The sequence below is a fragment of the Stegostoma tigrinum genome, chromosome 5 (genome assembly GCF_030684315.1).
Source record: "Stegostoma tigrinum isolate sSteTig4 chromosome 5, sSteTig4.hap1, whole genome shotgun sequence".
Taxonomy (NCBI): domain Eukaryota; kingdom Metazoa; phylum Chordata; class Chondrichthyes; order Orectolobiformes; family Stegostomatidae; genus Stegostoma; species Stegostoma tigrinum.
Genome location: NC_081358.1, coordinates 79,624,389 through 79,642,527, shown reverse-complemented (window position 1 = coordinate 79,642,527; position 18,139 = coordinate 79,624,389). Strand labels below are relative to the sequence as shown.

Below are 18,139 nucleotides of genomic sequence, written 5' to 3'. Positions count from 1 at the left end.
GTGTGTGCATGTCTGTGACTGGTGTGTGTGTCTGACTGTGACTGGTGTGTGCGTGTCTGTGACTGGTGTGTGCGTGCGTGTCTGTGACTGGTGTGTGCGTGTGTGTCTGTGACTGGTGTGTGTGTCTGTGACTGTGACTGGTGTGCGTGTGCGTGTGACTGGTGTGCGTGTGACTGGTGTGCGTGTGACTGGTGTGCGTGTGACTGGGACTGGTGTGCGCGTGTGACTGACTGGTGTGCGTGTGTGACTGTGACTTGTGTGTGTGTGTCTGTGACTGGTGTGTGTGTGTCTGTGACTGGTGTGTGTGTGTGTGTGCCTGTGACTGTGACTGGTGTGCGTGTGTGTGTGTGTGTGACTGGTGTGCGTGTGTGTGTGTGCGTGACTGGTGTGCGTGTGTGTGTGTGCGTGACTGGTGTGCGTGTGTGTCTGTGACTGTGACTGGTGTGCGTGTGACTGTGACGTGTGTGTGTGTGTGTGTGTGTGTGTGTGTGTGTGTGTGTGTCTGTGACTGACTGGTGTGTGTGTGTGTCTGTGACTGTGACTGGTGTGTGTCTGTGACTGTGACTGGTGTGCGTGTGTGTGTGTGCGTGACTGGTGTGCGTGTGTGTCTGTGACTGTGACTGGTGTGTGCGTGTGTGTCTGTGACTGGTGTGTGCGTGTGTGTCTGTGACTGGTGTGTGCGCGTGTGTCTGTGACTGGTGTGTGCGCGTGTGTCTGTGACTGGTGTGTGCGTGTGTGTCTGTCTGTGTGTGCGTGTGTGTGTGACTGCTGTGTGCGTGTGTGTGTGCGTGTGTGTGTGACTGGTGTGTGCGTGTGTGTCTGTGACTGGTGTGTGCGTGTGTGTCTGTCTGTGTGTGCGTGTGTGTGTGACTGGTGTGTGCGTGTGTGTGTGCGTGTGTGTGTGTCTGTGTGTGCGTGTGTGTGTGACTGGTGTGTGCATCTGTGTGTGTGCGTGTGTGCGTGACTGGTGTGTGCGTGTGTGTCTGTGACTGTGACTGGTGTGTGCGTGTGTGTCTGTGACTGTGACTGGCGTGTGCGTATGCGTCTGTGACTGTGACTGGCGTGTGCGTGTGTGTCTGTGACTGGTGTGTGCGTGTGTGTCTGTGACTGGTGTGTGCGTGTGTGTCTGTGACTGGTGTGTGCGTGTGTGTCTGTGACTGTGGCTGGTGTGTGCGTGTGTGTCTGTGACTGTGGCTGGTGTGTGCGTGTGTGTCTGTGACTGTGGCTGGTATGTGCGTGTTGGTGTCTGTGACTGTGGCTGGTGTGTGCGTGTGTGTGGCTGGTGTGTGTGTGTGACTGGTGTGTGCGTGTGCGTGTGTGACTGGTGTGTGCGTGTGTGTCTGTGACTGTGACTGGTGTGTGCGTGTGTGTCTGTGACTGTGACTGGCGTGTGCGTATGCGTCTGTGACTGTGACTGGTGTGTGCGTGTGTGTCTGTGACTGTGGCTGGTGTGTGCGTGTTGGTGTCTGTGACTGTGGCTGGTGTGTGCGTGTGTGTGTCTGTGACTGTGGCTGGTGTGTGCGTGTGTGTGTGACTGGTGTGTGCGTGTGTGTGTGCGCGTGTGCGTGTGTGACTGGTGTGTGCGTGTGTGTCTGTGACTGTGACTGGTGTGTGCGTGTGTGTCTGTGACTGGCGTGTGCGTATGCGTCTGTGACTGTGACTGGTGTGTGCGTGTGTGTCTGTGACTGGTGTGTGCGTGTGTGTCTGTGACTGTGACTGGTGTGTGCGTGTGTGTCTGTGACTGTGGCTGGTGTGTGCGTGTGTGTCTGTGACTGTGGCTGGTGTGTGCGTGTGTGTCTGTGACTGTGGCTGGTGTGTGCTTGTTGGTGTCTGTGACTGTGGCTGGTGTGTGCGTGTTGGTGTCTGTGACTGTGGCTGGTGTGTGCGTGTGTGTGTCTGTGACTGTGGCTGGTGTGTGCGTGTGTGTGTGACTGGTGTGTGCGTGTGTGTGTGCGCGTGTGCGTGTGTGACTGGTGTGTGCGTGTGTGTCTGTGACTGTGACTGGTGTGTGCGTGTGTGTCTGTGACTGGCGTGTGCGTATGCGTCTGTGACTGTGACTGGTGTGTGCGTGTGTGTCTGTGACTGGTGTGTGCGTGTGTGTCTGTGACTGTGACTGGTGTGTGCGTGTGTGTCTGTGACTGTGGCTGGTGTGTGCGTGTGTGTCTGTGACTGTGGCTGGTGTGTGCGTGTGTGTCTGTGACTGTGGCTGGTGTGTGCTTGTTGGTGTCTGTGACTGTGGCTGGTGTGTGCGTGTTGGTGTCTGTGACTGTGGCTGGTGTGTGCGTGTGTGTGTCTGTGACTGTGGCTGGTGTGTGTGTGTCTGTGACTGGCTGGTGTGTGCGTGTGTGTGTGTGTGTGACTGGTGTGTGCGTGTGTGTGTGTGTGTGACTGGTGTGTGCGTGTGTGTGTGTGACTGGTGTGTGCGTGTGTGTGTGTGACTGGTGTGTGCGTGTGTGTGTGTGACTGGTGTGCGTGTGTGTGTGTGACTGGTGTGCGTGTGACTGTGACTGGTGTGCGTGTGTGTCTGTGATTGGTGTGTGCGTGTGTGACTGTGACTGGTGTGCGTGTGACTGTGACTGGTGTGCGTGTGACTGTGACTGGTGTGCGTGTGTGTGTGTCTGTGTGCGTGTGACTGTGTGACTGGTGTGCGTGTGACTGTGTGGTGTGCGTGTGACTGTGACTGGTGTGCGTGTGTGTCTGTGACTGTGACTGGTGTGCGTGTGTGTCTGTGACTGGTGTGTGTGTGTGCGTCTGTGACTGTGACGTGTGTGTGTGCGCGTGTGTGTGACTGGTGTGTGCGTGTGTGTCTGTGACTGGTGTGTGCGTGTGTGTCTGTGACTGTGACTGGTGTGTGTGTGTGCGTGTGACTGTGTGACTGGTGTGCGTGTGACTGTGTGACTGGTGTGCGTGTGACTGTGAGTGGTGTGCGTGTGACTGGTGTGTGTGTGTGTCTGTGACTGTGACTGTGACTGGTGTGCGTGTGTGTGTGTGCGTGATTGGTGTGCGTGTGTGTCTGTGACTGTGACTGGTGTGCGTGTGTGTCTGTGACTGTGACTGGTGTGCGTGTGACTGTGACTGGTGTGCCTGTGTGACTGTGACTGACTGGAGTGTGTGTGTGTCTGTGACTGTGACTGGTGTGTGTGTGTGTCTGTGACTGTGACTGGTGTGTGTCTGTGACTGGTGTGTGTCTGTGACTGGTGTGCGTGTGTGTGTGTGCGTGACTGGTGTGCGTGTGTGTCTGTGACTGTGACTGGTGTGCGTGTGACTGTGACTGGTGTGTGTGTGTGACTGTGACTGTGACTGTGACTGGTGTGTGTGTGTGTGACTGTGACTGGCGTGTGTGTGTGTCTGTGACTGTGACTGGTGTGTGTCTGTGACGTGTGTGTGTGTGTGTCTGTGACTGTGACTGGTGTGTGTCTGTGACGTGTGTGTGTGTGTGTCTGTGACTGTGACTGGTGTGTGTGTGTGTGTGTGTGTCTGTGACTGGTGTGTGTCTGTGACTGTGACTGGTGTGCGTGTGTGTGCGTGACTGGTGTGCGTGCGTGTCTGTGACTGGTGTGTGCGTGTGTGTCTGTGATTGGGGTGTGCGTGCGTGTCTGTGACTGGTGTGTGCGTGTGTGTCTGTGATTGGTGTGTGCGTGTGTGTCTGTGATTGGTGTGTGTGTCTGTGACTGTGACTGGTGTACATGTCTGTGACTGGTGTGTGTGTCTGACTGTGACTGGTGTGTGTGTCTGACTGTGACTGGTGTGTGCATGTCTGTGACTGGTGTGTGTGTCTGACTGTGACTGGTGTGTGCATGTCTGTGACTGGTGTGTGTGTCTGACTGTGACTGGTGTGTGCGTGTCTGTGACTGGTGTGTGCGTGTCTGTGACTGGTGTGTGCGTGTCTGTGACTGGTGTGTGCGTGTCTGTGACTGGTGTGTGCGTGTCTGTGACTGGTGTGTGCGTGTGTGTCTGTCTGTGTGTGTGTGCGTGTGTGTGACTGGTGTGTGCGTGTGTGTGTGTGACTGGTGTGTGCGTGTGTGTGTGTGACTGGTGTGTGCGTGTGTGTGTGTGACTGGTGTGTGCGTGTGTGTGTGTGACTGGTGTGTGCGTGTGTGTGTGTGACTGGTGTGTGCGTGTGTGTCTGTGACTGGTGTGTGCGTGTGTGTCTGTGACTGGTGTGTGCGTGTGTGTCTGTGACTGGTGTGTGCGTGTGTGTCTGTGTGTGCGCGTGTGTGTGTGTGCGTGTGTGTGTGACTTGTGTGTGCGTGTGCGTGTGTGACTGTGACTGGTGTGTGCGTGTGACTGTGACTGTGACTGGTGTGTGCGTGTGACTGTGACTGTGACTGGTGTGTGCGTGTGACTGTGACTGTGACTTGTGTGTGTGTGTGTGACTGTGACTGGTGTGTGCGTGTGTGTCTGTGACTGTGACTGGTGTGTGCGCGTGTGTCTGTGACTGTGACTGGTGTGTGCGTGTGTGTCTGTGTCTGTGACTGGTGTGTGCGTGTGTCTGTCTGACTGGTGTGTGCGTGTGACTGGTGTGCGTGTGACTGTGACTGGTGTGCGTGTGTGTCTGTGACTGGTGTGCGTGTGTGTCTGTGACTGTGACTGGTGTGCGTGTGTGTGTGCGTGTGTCTGTGACTGGTGTGTGCGCGTGTGTCTGTGACTGGTGTGTGCGCGTGTGTCTGTGACTGGTGTGCGCGCGTGTGACTGTGACTGGTGTGTGCGCGTGCGACTGTGACTGTGACTGGTGTGTGCGTGTGAGTCTGTGTCTGTGACTGGTGTGTGCGTCTGTGTCTGTGACTGGTGTGTGCGTCTGTGCCTGTGACTGGTGTGTGCGTGTGCGTGTGACTGGTGTGTGCGTGTGCGTCTGTGACTGGTGTGTGCGTGTGCGTCTGTGACTGGTGTGTGCGTGTGCGTCTGTGACTGGTGTGTGCGTGTGCGTCTGTGACTGGTGTGTGCGTGTGTGTCTGTGACGTGCGTGTGTGTGTGACTGGTGTGTGCGTGTGCGTGTGACTGGTGTGTGCGTATGCGTCTGTGACTGGTGTGTGCGTGTGCGTGTGACTGGTGTGTGCGTGTGTGACTGGTGTGTGCGTGTGTGTCTGTGACTGTGACTGGCGTGTGCGTGTGTGTCTGTGACTGTGACTGGCGTGTGCGTGTGTGTCTGTGACTGTGACTGGCGTGTGCGTGTGTGTGTCTGTGACTGTGGCTGGCGTGTGCGTGTGTGTGTCTGTGACTGTGGCTGGTGTGTGCGTGTGTGTGTCTGTGACTGTGGCTGGTGTGTGCGTGTGTGTGTCTGTGACTGTGACTGGTGTGCGTGTGTGTCTGTGACTGACTGGTGTGTGTCTGTGACTGTGACTGGTGTGTGTCTGTGACTGTGACTGGTGTGTGTCTGTGACTGTGACTGGTGTGCGTGTGACTGTGACTGGTGTGCGTGTGTGACTGTGACTGTGACTGGTGTGCGTGTGTGACTGTGACTGTGACTGGTGTGCGTGTGTGTCTGTGACTGTGACTGGTGTGCGTGTGTGTGTGTGTGCGTGACTGGTGTGCGTGTGACTGTGACTGTGACTGGTGTGCGTGTGTGACTGTGACTGTGACTGGTGTGCGTGTGTGTCTGTGACTGTGACTGGTGTGCGTGTGTGTGTGTGTGCGTGACTGGTGTGCCTGTGTGACTGTGACTGACTGGAGTGTGTGTGTGTCTGTGACTGTGACTGGTGTGTGTGTCTGTGACTGTGACTGGTGTGTGTGTGTGTGCGTGACTGGTGTGCGTGTGTGTCTGTGACTGTGACTGGTGTGCGTGTGACTGTGACTGGTGTGCCTGTGTGACTGTGACTGACTGGAGTGTGTGTGTGTCTGTGACTGTGACTGGTGTGTGTGTGTGTCTGTGACTGGTGTGTGTCTGTGACTGGTGTGTGTCTGTGTGTGTGCGTGACTGGAGTGTGTGTGTGTCTGTGACTGTGACTGGTGTGTGTGTGTGTCTGTGACTGGTGTGTGTCTGTGACTGGTGTGTGTCTGTGTGTGTCTGTGTGTGTGCGTGACTGGTGTGCGTGTGTGTCTGTGACTGGTGTGCGTGTGACTGTGACTGTGACTGGTGTGTGTCTGTGTGTCTGTGACTGGTGTGTGTCTGTGACTGTGACTGGTGTGCGTGTGTGTGTGCGTGACGTGTGTGTGTGTGCGTGACTGGTGTGCGTGTGTGTCTGTGACTGGTGTGTGCGTGTCTGTGAGTGGTGTGTGCGTGCGTGTCTGTGACTGGTGTGTGCGTGTGTGTCTGTGATTGGTGTGTGTGTCTGTGACTGTGACTGGTGTGTACATGTCTGTGACTGGTGTGTGTGTCTGACTGTGACTGGTGTGTGCATGTCTGTGACTGGTGTGTGCGTGTGTGTCTGTGACTGGTGTGTGCGTGTGTGTCTGTGACTGGTGTGTGCGTGTGTGTCTGTGACTGGTGTGTGCGTGTGTGTCTGTGACTGGTGTGTGCGTGTGTGTCTGTGACTGGTGTGTGCGTGTGTGTCTGTGACTGGTGTGTGCGTGTGTGTGTGACTGGTGTGTGCGTGTGTGTCTGTCTGTGTGCGCGTGTGTGTGTGACTGGTGTGTGCGTGTGTGTGTGCGTGTGTGTCTGTGACTGGTGTGTGCGTGTGTGCGTGTGTGTGTGACTGGTGTGTGCGTGTGTGTCTGTCTGTGTGCGCGTGTGTGTGTGACTGGTGTGTGTGTGTGTCTGTGTGTGCGCGTGTGTGTGTGACTGGTGTGTGCGTGTGTGTGACTGTGACTGGTGTGTGCGTGTGACTGTGACTGTGACTTGTGTGTGTGTGCGTGTGACTGGTGTGTGCGCGTGTGTCTGACTGTGACTGGTGTGTGCGCGTGTGTCTGTGACTGTGACTGGTGTGTGCGTGTGTGTCTGTGTGACTGGTGTGTGCGTGTGTGTCTGTGACTGTGACTGGTGTGTGCGTGTGTGTGTCTGACTGGTGTGTGCGTGTGACTGTGACTGGTATGCGTGTGACTGTGACTGGTGTGCGTGTGACTGTGACTGGTGTGCGTGTGTGTCTGTGACTGTGACTGGTGTGCGTGTGTGTCTGTGACTGGTGTGCGTGTGACTGTGACTGTGACTGGTGTGCGTGTGTGTCTGTGACTGTGACTGGTGTGTGTGTGTGTCTGTGACTGTGACTGGTGTGCGTGTGTGTGTGTGTCTGTGACTGGTGTGTGCGCGTGTGTCTGTGACTGGTGTGTGCGCGTGTGACTGTGACTGGTGTGTGCGCGTGTGACTGTGACTGGTGTGTGCGCGTCTGACTGTGACTGGTGTGTGCGCGTCTGACTGTGACTGGTGTGTGCGCGTGTGACTGTGACTGGTGTGTGCGCGTGTGACTGTGACTGGTGTGTGCGTGTGCGTCTGTGACTGTGACTGGTGTGTGCGTGTGCGTCTGTGTCTGTGACTGGTGTGTGCGTGTGCGTCTGTGTCTGTGACTGGTGTGTGCGTGTGCGTGTGACTGGTGTGTGCGTGTGTGTCTGTGACTGGTGTGTGCGTGTGTGTCTGTGACTGGTGTGTGCGTGTGTGTCTGTGACTGGTGTGTGCGTGTGTGTCTGTGACTGTGACTGGTGTGCGTGTGTGTCTGTGACTGTGACTGGTGTGTGTGTGTGTCTGTGACTGTGACTGGTGTGTGTGTGTGTGTGTGTGTGTGTGTGTGTGTGTGTCTGTGACTGTGACTGGTGTGTGTCTGTGACTGTGACTGGTGTGTGTCTGTGACTGTGACTGGTGTGCGTGTGACTGGTGTGCGTGTGTGCGTGTGACTGTGACTGGTGTGTGTGTGTGTGTCTGTGACTGTGACTGGTGTGTGTGTGTGTGTGTCTGTGACTGTGACTGGTGTGTGTGTGTCTGTGACTGTGACTGGTGTGCGTGCGTGTCTGAGACTGGTGTGTGCGTGTGTGTCTGTGACTGGTGTGTGTGTCTGTGACTGGTGTGTACATGTCTGTGACTGGTGTGTGTGTCTGACTGTGACTGGTGTGTGTGTCTGTGACTGGTGTGTGCATGTCTGTGACTGGTGTGTGCGTGTCTGTGACTGGTGTGTGCGTGTCTGTGACTGGTGTGTGCGTGTGTGTCTGTGACTGGTGTGTGCGTGTGTGTCTGTCTGTGTGTGCGTGTGTGTGTGACTGGTGTGTGCGTGTGTGTGTGTCTGTGTGTGCGTGTGTGTGTGACTGGTGTGTGCGTGTGTGTGTGACGCGTGTGTGCGTGTGACTGTGACTGGTGTGTGCGTGTGACTGTGACTTGTGTGTGCGTGTGACTGTGACTTGTGTGTGTGTGCGTGTGACTGTGACTGGTGTGTGCGCGTGTGTCTGTGACTGTGACTGGTGTGCGTGTGTGTCTGTGACTGTGACTGGTGTGTGTGTGTGTGTGTGTGTGTGTGTGTGTGTGTGCGTGTGTGTGTGTCTGACTGTGACTGGTGTGTGTCTGTGACTGTGACTGGTGTGTGTCTGTGACTGTGACTGGTGTGCGTGTGTGCGTGTGACTGTGACTGGTGTGTGTGTGTCTGTCTGTGACTGTGACTGGTGTGTGTGTGTCTGTGACTGTGACTGGTGTGCATGCGTGTCTGAGACTGGTGTGTGCGTGTGTGTCTGTGACTGGTGTGTGTGTCTGTGACTGGTGTGTACATGTCTGTGACTGGTGTGTGTGTCTGACTGTGACTGGTGTGTGCATGTCTGTGACTGGTGTGTGTGTCTGTGACTGGTGTGTGCATGTCTGTGACTGGTGTGTGCGTGTCTGTGACTGGTGTGTGCGTGTGTGTCTGTGACTGGTGTGTGCGTGTGTGTCTGTCTGTGTGTGCGTGTGTGTGTGACTGGTGTGTGCGTGTGTGTGTGTCTGTGTGTGCGTGTGTGTGTGACTGGTGTGTGCGTGTGTGTGTGCGTGTGTGTGTGACTGGTGTGTGCGTGTGTGTGTGTGACTGTGACTGGTGTGTGCGTGTGACTGTGACTTGTGTGTGCGTGTGACTGTGACTTGTGTGTGTGTGCGTGTGACTGTGACTGGTGTGTGCGCGTGTGTCTGTGACTGTGACTGGTGTGTGCGTGTGTGTCTGTGACTGGTGTGTGCGTGTGTGTGTCTGACTGGTGTGTGCGTGTGTGTGTCTGACTGGTGTGTGCGTGTGACTGTGACTGGTGTGCGTGTGTGTCTGTGACTGTGACTGGTGTGCGTGTGTGTCTGTGACTGGTGTGCGTGTGACTGTGACTGTGACTGGTGTGTGTGTGTGACTGTGACTGGTGTGTGTGTGTGTCTGTGACTGGTGTGCGTGTGTGTGTGTGTGTCTGTGACTGGTGTGTGCGCGTGTGTCTGTGACTGGTGTGTGCGCGTGTGTCTGTGACTGGTGTGTGCGCGTCTGACTGTGACTGGTGTGTGCGCGTCTGACTGTGACTGGTGTGTGCGCGTCTGACTGTGACTGGTGTGTGCGCGTCTGACTGTGACTGGTGTGTGCGCGTGTGACTGTGACTGGTGTGTGCGCGTGTGACTGTGACTGGTGTGTGCGCGTGTGACTGTGACTGGTGTGGGCGCGTGCGACTGTGACTGGTGTGTGCGTGTGCGTCTGTGTCTGTGACTGGTGTGTGCGTGTGCGTCTGTGTCTGTGACTGGTGTGTGCGTGTGCGTCTGTGTCTGTGACTGGTGTGTGCGTGTGCGTCTGTGTCTGTGACTGGTGTGTGCGTGTGCGTCTGTGTCTGTGACTGGTGTGTGCGTGTGCGTCTGTGACTGGTGTGTGCGTCTGTGACTGGTGTGTGCGTGTGCGTCTGTGACTGGTGTGTGCGTGTGCGTCTGTGACTGGTGTGTGCGTGTGCGTCTGTGACGTGCGTGTGCGTGTGACTGGTGTGTGCGTGTGCGTGTGTGACTGGTGTGTGCGTGTGACTGGTGTGTGCGTGTGTGTCTGTGACTGTGACTGGTGTGTGCGTGTGCGTCTGTGACTGGCGTGTGCGTGTGTGTCTGTGACTGTGACTGGTGTGTGCGTGTGTGTCTGTGACTGTGGCTGGTGTGTGCGTGTGTGTCTGTGACTGTGGCTGGTGTGTGCGCGTGTGACTGTGACTGGTGTGTGCGCGTGTGACTGTGACTGGTGTGTGCGCGTGCGACTGTGACTGGTGTGTGCGCGTGCGACTGTGACTGGTGTGTGCGTGTGCGTCTGTGTCTGTGACTGGTGTGTGCGTGTGCGTCTGTGTCTGTGACTGGTGTGTGCGTGTGCGTCTGTGTCTGTGACTGGTGTGTGCGTGTGCGTCTGTGTCTGTGACTGGTGTGTGCGTGTGCGTCTGTGTCTGTGACTGGTGTGTGCGTGTGCGTCTGTGTCTGTGACTGGTGTGTGCGTGTGCGTCTGTGTCTGTGACTGGTGTGTGCGTGTGCGTCTGTGACTGGTGTGTGCGTCTGTGACTGGTGTGTGCGTGTGCGTCTGTGACTGGTGTGTGCGTGTGCGTCTGTGACTGGTGTGTGCGTGTGCGTCTGTGACTGGTGTGTGCGTGTGTGTCTGTGACGTGCGTGTGCGTGTGACTGGTGTGTGCGTGTGCGTGTGACTGGTGTGTGCGTGTGTGACTGGTGTGTGCGTGTGACTGGTGTGTGCGTGTGTGTCTGTGACTGTGACTGGTGTGTGCGTGTGCGTCTGTGACTGGCGTGTGCGTGTGTGTCTGTGACTGTGACTGGTGTGTGCGTGTGTGTCTGTGACTGTGGCTGGTGTGTGCGTGTGTGTCTGTGACTGTGGCAGGTGTGTGCGAGTGTGTGTCTGTGACTGTGGCTGGTGTGTGCGTGTGTGTGTCTGTGTGTGTGTGTGTGTGACTGGTGTGTGCGTGTGACTGGTGTGTGCGTGTGACTGGTGTGTGCGTGTGACTGGTGTGTGCGTGTGACTGGTGTGTGCGTGTGACTGGTGTGTGCGTGTGACTGGTGTGTGCGTGTGACTGGTGTGTGCGTGTGTGACTGGTGTGTGCGTATGCGTCTGTGACTGGTGTGTGCGTGTGCGTGTGTGACTGGTGTGTGCGTGTGTGTCTGTGACTGTGACTGGCGTGTGCGTGTGTGTCTGTGACTGTGACTGGCGTGTGCGTATGCGTCTGTGACTGTGAGTGGCGTGTGCGTGTGTGTCTGTGACTGGTGTGTGCGTGTGTGTCTGTGACTGTGACTGGTGTGTGCGTGTGTGTCTGTGACTGTGGCTGGTGTGTGCGTGTGTGTCTGTGACTGTGGCTGGTGTGTGCGTGTTGGTGTCTGTGACTGTGACTGGTGTGTGCGTGTGTGTCTGTGACTGTGGCTGGTGTGTGCGTGTGTGTCTGTGACTGTGGCTGGTGTGTGCGTGTGTGTGTCTGTGACTGTGGCTGGTGTGTGCGTGTGTGTGTCTGTGACTGTGGCTGGTGTGTGCGTGTGTGTGTCTGTGACTGTGACTGGTGTGTGCGTGACTGGTGTGTGCGTGTGTGTGTGAGACTGGTGTGCGTGTGTGTGTGAGACTGGTGTGCGTGTGTGTGTGTGACTGGTGTGCGTGTGTGTGTGTGACTGGTGTGCGTGTGACTGGTGTGCGTGTGTGTCTGTGATTGGTGTGTGCGTGTGTGTCTGTGACTGGTGTGTGCGTGTGTGTCTGTGACTGTGACTGGTGTGCGTGTGACTGTGACTGGTGTGCGTGTGACTGTGACTGGTGTGCGTGTGTGTGTGTCTGTGACTGTGACGTGCGTGTGTGTGCGTGTGTGTCTGTGACTGTGACTGGTGTGTGTGTGTGTGCGTGTGACTGTGTGACTGGTGTGCGTGTGACTGTGTGGTGTGCGTGTGACTGTGACTGGTGTGCGTGTGTGTCTGTGACTGTGACTGGTGTGCGTGTGTGACTGTGACTGGTGTGCGTGTGTGTCTGTGACTGGTGTGTGTGTGTGCGTCTGTGACTGTGACTGGTGTGTGTGTGCGCGTGTGTGTGACTGGTGTGTGCGTGTGTGTGTGTGACTGTGACTGGTGTGTGCGTGTGTGTCTGTGACTGTGACTGGTGTGTGTGTGAGACTGGTGTGTGTGTGTGACTGTGACTGGTGTGTGTGTGTGCGTGTGACTGGTGTGTGTGTGTGCGTGTGACTGGTGTGTGTGTGTGCGTGTGACTGTGTGACTGGTGTGCGTGTGACTGTGTGACTGGTGTGCGTGTGACTGTGACTGGTGTGCGTGTGTGTGTGTGTGTCTGTGACTGTGACTGGTGTGCGTGTGACTGTGACTGGTGTGTGTGTCTGTGACTGTGACTGGTGTGCGTGTGTGTCTGTGACTGTGACTGGTGTGTGTGTGCGTGTGTGTCTGTGACTGGTGTGTGCGTGTGTGTCTGTGACTGGTGTGTGCGTGTGTGTCTGTGACTGGTGTGTGCGTGTGTGTCTGTGACTGTGACTGGTGTGTGCGTGTGTGTCTGTGACTGTGACTGGTGTGTGTGTGTGCGTGTGACTGTGTGACTGGTGTGTGTGTGACTGGTGTGCGTGTGACTGTGTGACTGGTGTGCGTGTGACTGTGACTGGTGTGCGTGTGACTGTGACTGGTGTGCGTGTGACTGGTGTGTGTGTGTATGTGTCTGTGACTGTGACTGGTGTGCGTGTGACTGTGACTGGTGTGTGTGTGTGTGTGTGTCTGTGACTGTGACTGGTGTGTGTGTGCGTGTGACTGTGACTGGTGTGCGTGTGTGTCTGTGACTGTGACTGGTGTGTGTGTGCGTGTGTGTGTGTCTGTGACTGGTGTGTGCGTGTGTGTCTGTGACTGTGACTGGTGTGTGTGTGTGACTGGTGTGTGTGTGACTGTGACTGGTGTGCGTGTGTGACTGTGACTGGTGTGCGTGTGTGACTGTGACTGGTGTGCGTGTGTGACTGTGACTGGTGTGCGTGTGTGACTGTGACTGGTGTGCGTGTGTGACTGTGACTGGTGTGCGTGTGTGACTGTGACTGGTGTGCGTGTGTGACTGTGACTGGTGTGCGTGTGTGACTGTGACTGGTGTGCGTGTGTGTCTGTGACTGTGACTGGTGTGCATGTGTGTGTGTGTGAGACTGGTGTGCGCCTGTGTGTCTGTGACTGGTGTGCGCCTGTGTGTCTGTGACTGGTGTGCGCGTGTGTGTCTGTGACTGGTGTGCGCGTGTGTGTCTGTGACTGGTGTGCGCGTGTGTGTCTGTGACTGGTGTGCGCGTGTGTGTCTGTGACTGGTGTGCGCGTGTGTGTCTGTGACTGGTGTGCGCGTGTGTGTCTGTGACTGGTGTGCGTGTGTGACTGTGACTGGTGTGCGTGTGTGACTGTGACTGGTGTGCGTGTGTGTCTGTGACTGTGACTGGTGTGCGTGTGTGTGAGACTGGTGTGCGTGTGTGTGAGACTGGTGTGCGTGTGTGTGAGACTGGTGTGCGTGTGTGTGTGTGCGTGACTGGTGTGTGCGTGTGTGTGTGTGCGTGACTGGTGTGTGTATGTGTGCGTGACTGGTGTGTGTGTGTGTGTGTGTGCGTGACTGGTGTGTGTGTGTGTGTGCGTGACTGGTGTGTGTGTGTGTGTGCGTGACTGGTGTGTGCGTGTGTCTGTGACTGGTGTGCGCGTGTGTGTCTGTGACTGGTGTGCGCGTGTGTGTCTGTGACTGGTGTGCGCGTGTGTGTCTGTGACTGGTGTGCGCGTGTGTGTCTGTGACTGGTGTGCGTGTGTGACTGTGACTGGTGTGCGTGTGTGACTGTGACTGGTGTGCGTGTGTGTCTGTGACTGTGACTGGTGTGCGTGTGTGTGTGTGTGAGACTGGTGTGCGTGTGCGTGTGTGTGAGACTGGTGTGCGTGTGTGTGAGACTGGTGTGCGTGTGTGTGTGTGCGTGACTGGTGTGCGTGTGTGTGTGTGCGTGACTGGTGTGTGCGTGTGTGTGTGTGCGTGACTGGTGTGTGCGTGTGTGTGTGTGCGTGACTGGTGTGTGTATGTGTGTGCGTGTGTGACTGGTGTGTGTGTGTGTGCGTGACTGGTGTGTGTGTGTGTGTGTGTGTGCGTGACTGGTGTGTGTGTGTGTGTGCGTGACTGGTGTGTGTGTGTGTGTGCGTGACTGGTGTGTGCGTGTGTCTGTGACTGGTGTGTGTGCGTGTGTCTGTGACTGGTGTGTGCGTGTGTGTCTGTGACTGGTGTGTGCGTGTGTGTCTGTGACTGGTGTGCACGTGTGTGTCTGTGACTGGTGTGTGTTTGTGCGTGACTGCTGTGTGCGTGACTGCTGTGTGTGCGCGTGTGTCTGTGACTGGTGTGTGTGTGTGTGTCTGTGACTGGTGTGTGTGTGTGTGTGTCTGTGACTGGTGTGTGTGTGTGTGACTGGTGTGTGCGTGTGACTGTGACTGTGACACGTGGGTGTGTGTGTGTGTGAGGCGCGCGTGTGTGTGTGAGGCGCGTGTGTGTGCGTGAGGCGCGTGTGTGTGCGTGAGGCGCGTGTGTGTGTGTGTGAGGCGCGTGTGTGTGCGTGAGGCGTGTGTGTGTGCGTGAGGCGCGTGTGTGTGTGTGTGAGGCGCGTGTGTGTGCGTGAGGCGCGTGTGTGACGCGTGTGTGTGTGTGTGTGTGGAATTTTTGGGGGAAGGGGGTTCGGTTGACTTGGCGTTATGATGGTGGGGTTGTGGGAGGGAGGACAAGGCTGCAGCAAAGGATGGAGGCTGTAAGAAAGTACAGAGAGGCTGCAAAGGAAAGAGAACAGCTTTAAACAAATGAAACCTTTATTAAGCTAAAGATAAACGTATAATAAAAATAAGATTCCAGAAAGCTAATTGCTGACAAATGTTTCTCTTGTTAAGGCTGTGTAATTTCAGGAGTTACTGCACTTTTCGTTTTTTGGAGGTTGATGCTAGCAATTGGTAATTTTATGCCTGGGATTAAGATTGGAGATGCAGGAAACAGAGTTAGAACTGCCTGGTTAAAGTGTTCCAGCTTTGTGCATTTTGATCGAAACATTAGCTGTGACCTCACCATTTTGAAGAAGTTGTGTTTAAGGTAAAGCTTAACTTGTATCTGTTGTCTAGGTAATGAATATTTTTCCTTTATATTGTGGCTTTTAAATTCAGTGGAATGTTGATAATTCTTGAGGGTATTAATGGATCATTGACTGGGTGACCGGGAACAGAGTAGTCGAATGGAAAGTTTTCAGCTGGAGGTAAGTTTGTAATGGAGCTCCTCAGGGATCAGTATTAGGATCCTTGCTTTACCTGATATATAACTGGTGTACAGGGCACAATTTCAAATTTGAGGGTATGAAATGGGTATGCATGTGCACTGAGAGGAAATGACACACACCTTAATCGACCATTTGAAGGAATGGTGGGAAATGAGGTAGATTTGAAGTTCAGTGCTGAGAAATGTGGCATGATTCATTTGATAAGAAGGATTTGGAGACAGAACATAAACTAAAGGCTCTGACTCTTAGAGGATACAAGTACAGAGGGACCTGATTGTTTATGTGCATATGTAAGGGTGGTAGGACAGGTTGAAAAAGCAGTTGATAAGTGTGCAGTATTTTTGTCTTTGTTAAAAAGCTTTTTCTGCACTTTAACAGTTTGAGCACCAAGAGTAAACTGTTATGGCTTATAAAAAGTTGGCATTTTTAAGAGGACGTGAAAAGGAAGGGATTAAGAAAAATAAATGTGTTACCTACAGGCACAGATGGGAGGAATTATAAGGGGAAATTGTACAAATATTTTCTGTCATGATTTACTTGTGGCCTTAACTCAATTTTCCTGCCTCTCTTCCATAATGCTCAACACTTACTGATCAAAAATCTGAAAGTTTTGAATATATTCAATGAATCAGCCTCTTCTGCTCACTATGGAAGAGAATTCCAAAGATTAATTACTTTCTCGGGGGGGGTGGGGGGAAAAGCATCTGTTTTGAATGAGCCACTCCTTTTAAATTTAAGCTATGCCCCTTGTTTTAGCTATCCCCATTGAAGAAGCAACATCTCCACGGTATCTAGCTTGTCAAACAACGTCAGAATCTTAAATAAAGAAATTAAAGAACTGCAAATGCTGGAAAAACTCACCAAGACTGGTAGTATCTGTGGAGAGAAAGCAGAGTTAATGTTTCAGGTGCAGCAACCCTTCAGAACTGTTTTGAAGAGGGGCCACTGGACCTGAAACTTAAACTCTGTTTATGCACAACAAATGCTGTCAGACCTGAAACTTAAACTTAATTGTTTCAGTTGAAGCATCACTACAATCTCAGATTCACTTATGAGATGTTTCTGACTGGAATAAAGTTTTTGTTTCTATTTATATAAAGGATTGCAGAGATCATACTGATTTGTACAAGGAAGACAGATACTTTTATACTGGCTCTACAAAGATATCAACTAAGCATTTTTGGCATACTATTTGATAGACCTTATCCAAATAGAGACCTTGGCAAATGACGAGAAGTACTGAGGCATAAAAAAATCAAATTAATTTTATAGGATTCCAACTTGTGTGTGTATGTATTACATTCGTTTTTACAAATATCTAAATTTTAGATTCTGATATTTCAAGAGGGATGTTTTGCGGAACTGAATTCTTTTTAATTTTAAGAACATCAGTTTGAGAAACTGGTGAAATATTCACAGGATCAATGAAATTCAAAGAACAATCTGAATTAGAAGGATCACAGATTAAAATAGTTGAAATTAGCTTGGGAACAGCTTTGATAATGGCAAGGAGTGCACCTCCCAGGAGTATTAAGGCATCTGGAACCAAGTTGAGGGGGGCTGTTGGAAACTGACATTGTTTTCTGACTTAGAATTTCGGATCAAAAAAAAACAATGAAGTCCCCGTTGAGCTGTAGAGTCCACAGTTGTATTAAAGGAAAGCATTGGAGTGGCCACATTCTAATGGAAGAACCCCAAGAAATCCCATACTTTGGAGCTTCACAAAGTAATGTTGATCAAAGGGAAGCTAATCATTATTTATTCTCACTAGTTTGTTGTCATTGGTAAAACCTGAGCTACCCAGAAAACAGAGACACTGTTTTACACTAAATCTATCAAAAGTGGAAACATGACTTTTAAAATTTTGTACATTTATTTTTCAGGAGCATACTCCCTTTCAATAAGAGATTGGGATGAAGTAAAAGGTGATAATGTCAAACACTACAAAATCAGAAAACTTGACAGTGGCGGTTATTATATTACAACAAGAGCACAGTTTGAGTCACTACAGAAGCTGGTGAAGCACTACACAGGTACTTCCATCTCAATGGTTTAGATAATTGAGTTTTTGAAATACAATCTACTTTTGAAATTCTCCTTCTCTTAGATCTAAATGGTTTACCCCTTATTCTTAGACAGTGATCCCTAATTTTGGGTCTCTTTCTCCCCCCCCCCCCCCCCCCCCCGACTCTTGGGAGCATCTATCCCATATCTACCTTGTTGACCCTTAGCATTTTGTAAGTTTCTTGAGACCACCCCCCTCCCCACCAAATATTCTTCTCAAATCCAGCAAATATAATCCTAACTAATTCAACATGTCCTCTATGATATTCTTAGGAATAAGCCTGGTAAACATTCACTGCACTCCTATATCATCCTTCCAAACACAATACTTTAGATGGATTCTCACCAAGGCCCTTTATAACTGCAACAAGACTTGCATGTTCCTGAACTAGAATCCTGTAGCTAGATTGCCAGTTATTAATTTTTCATGACATAATGTGCAATCTAAAATGACCTATCCTGTAGTTAGTTCCAGTTCATTTGTCCAGAAAACCATCCTGTATATACTCCAGAATTCCTCCTCTCTGGCATTCTTACTATTTTGATTTGTCCAATCTATATGCAGAATAAAGTCACCCATAGTTGCAGATGTTCATTTATTGTAGGTGTGTCTCATTTCCTGTCTATTCTCAACAATACCCTACAATTTTGGGATCGATATAATTGCACTAGTACTATTCGCCCTTGCTGTTTCTCAGTTCTACCCATACAGATTCAACATCATCAGAGCTAATGTCCTTCCTCACTATTGTGTTAATGTCTTCTTTAACCGGATATGCAACTCCACTACCTTTCCTTTTTGTTTGTCCTTCCAGGGATATTCGTTAGTTAGGATGTTCTGTTCCTATCCTTGGTCTGATAGCCATGTCTGTAATCCTGAATATATCACACCTGTTTTCATCTAGTTGCATGATTACTTCATTCATGCTGGTGTGACTGCTGTGCTCATTCAGGCACAGAACCCTGAGGCTATTCTTTTTAACATGTTACG

General features: G+C 52.6%; 1 protein-coding gene across 2 annotated transcripts in view; it reads left to right on the top strand.

Moving 5' to 3' along the window:
• Positions 1-18,139, top strand: part of yes1 (YES proto-oncogene 1, Src family tyrosine kinase) — a 189,353-nt gene that overhangs the window by 157,066 nt on the left and 14,148 nt on the right. For both annotated transcript variants that reach the window (XM_048529438.2, XM_048529439.2), the window contains exon 6: positions 16,968-17,117. In XM_048529438.2, the coding sequence (XP_048385395.2) occupies positions 16,968-17,117 (150 nt within the window). The remainder of the gene's footprint in view (positions 1-16,967; positions 17,118-18,139) is intronic.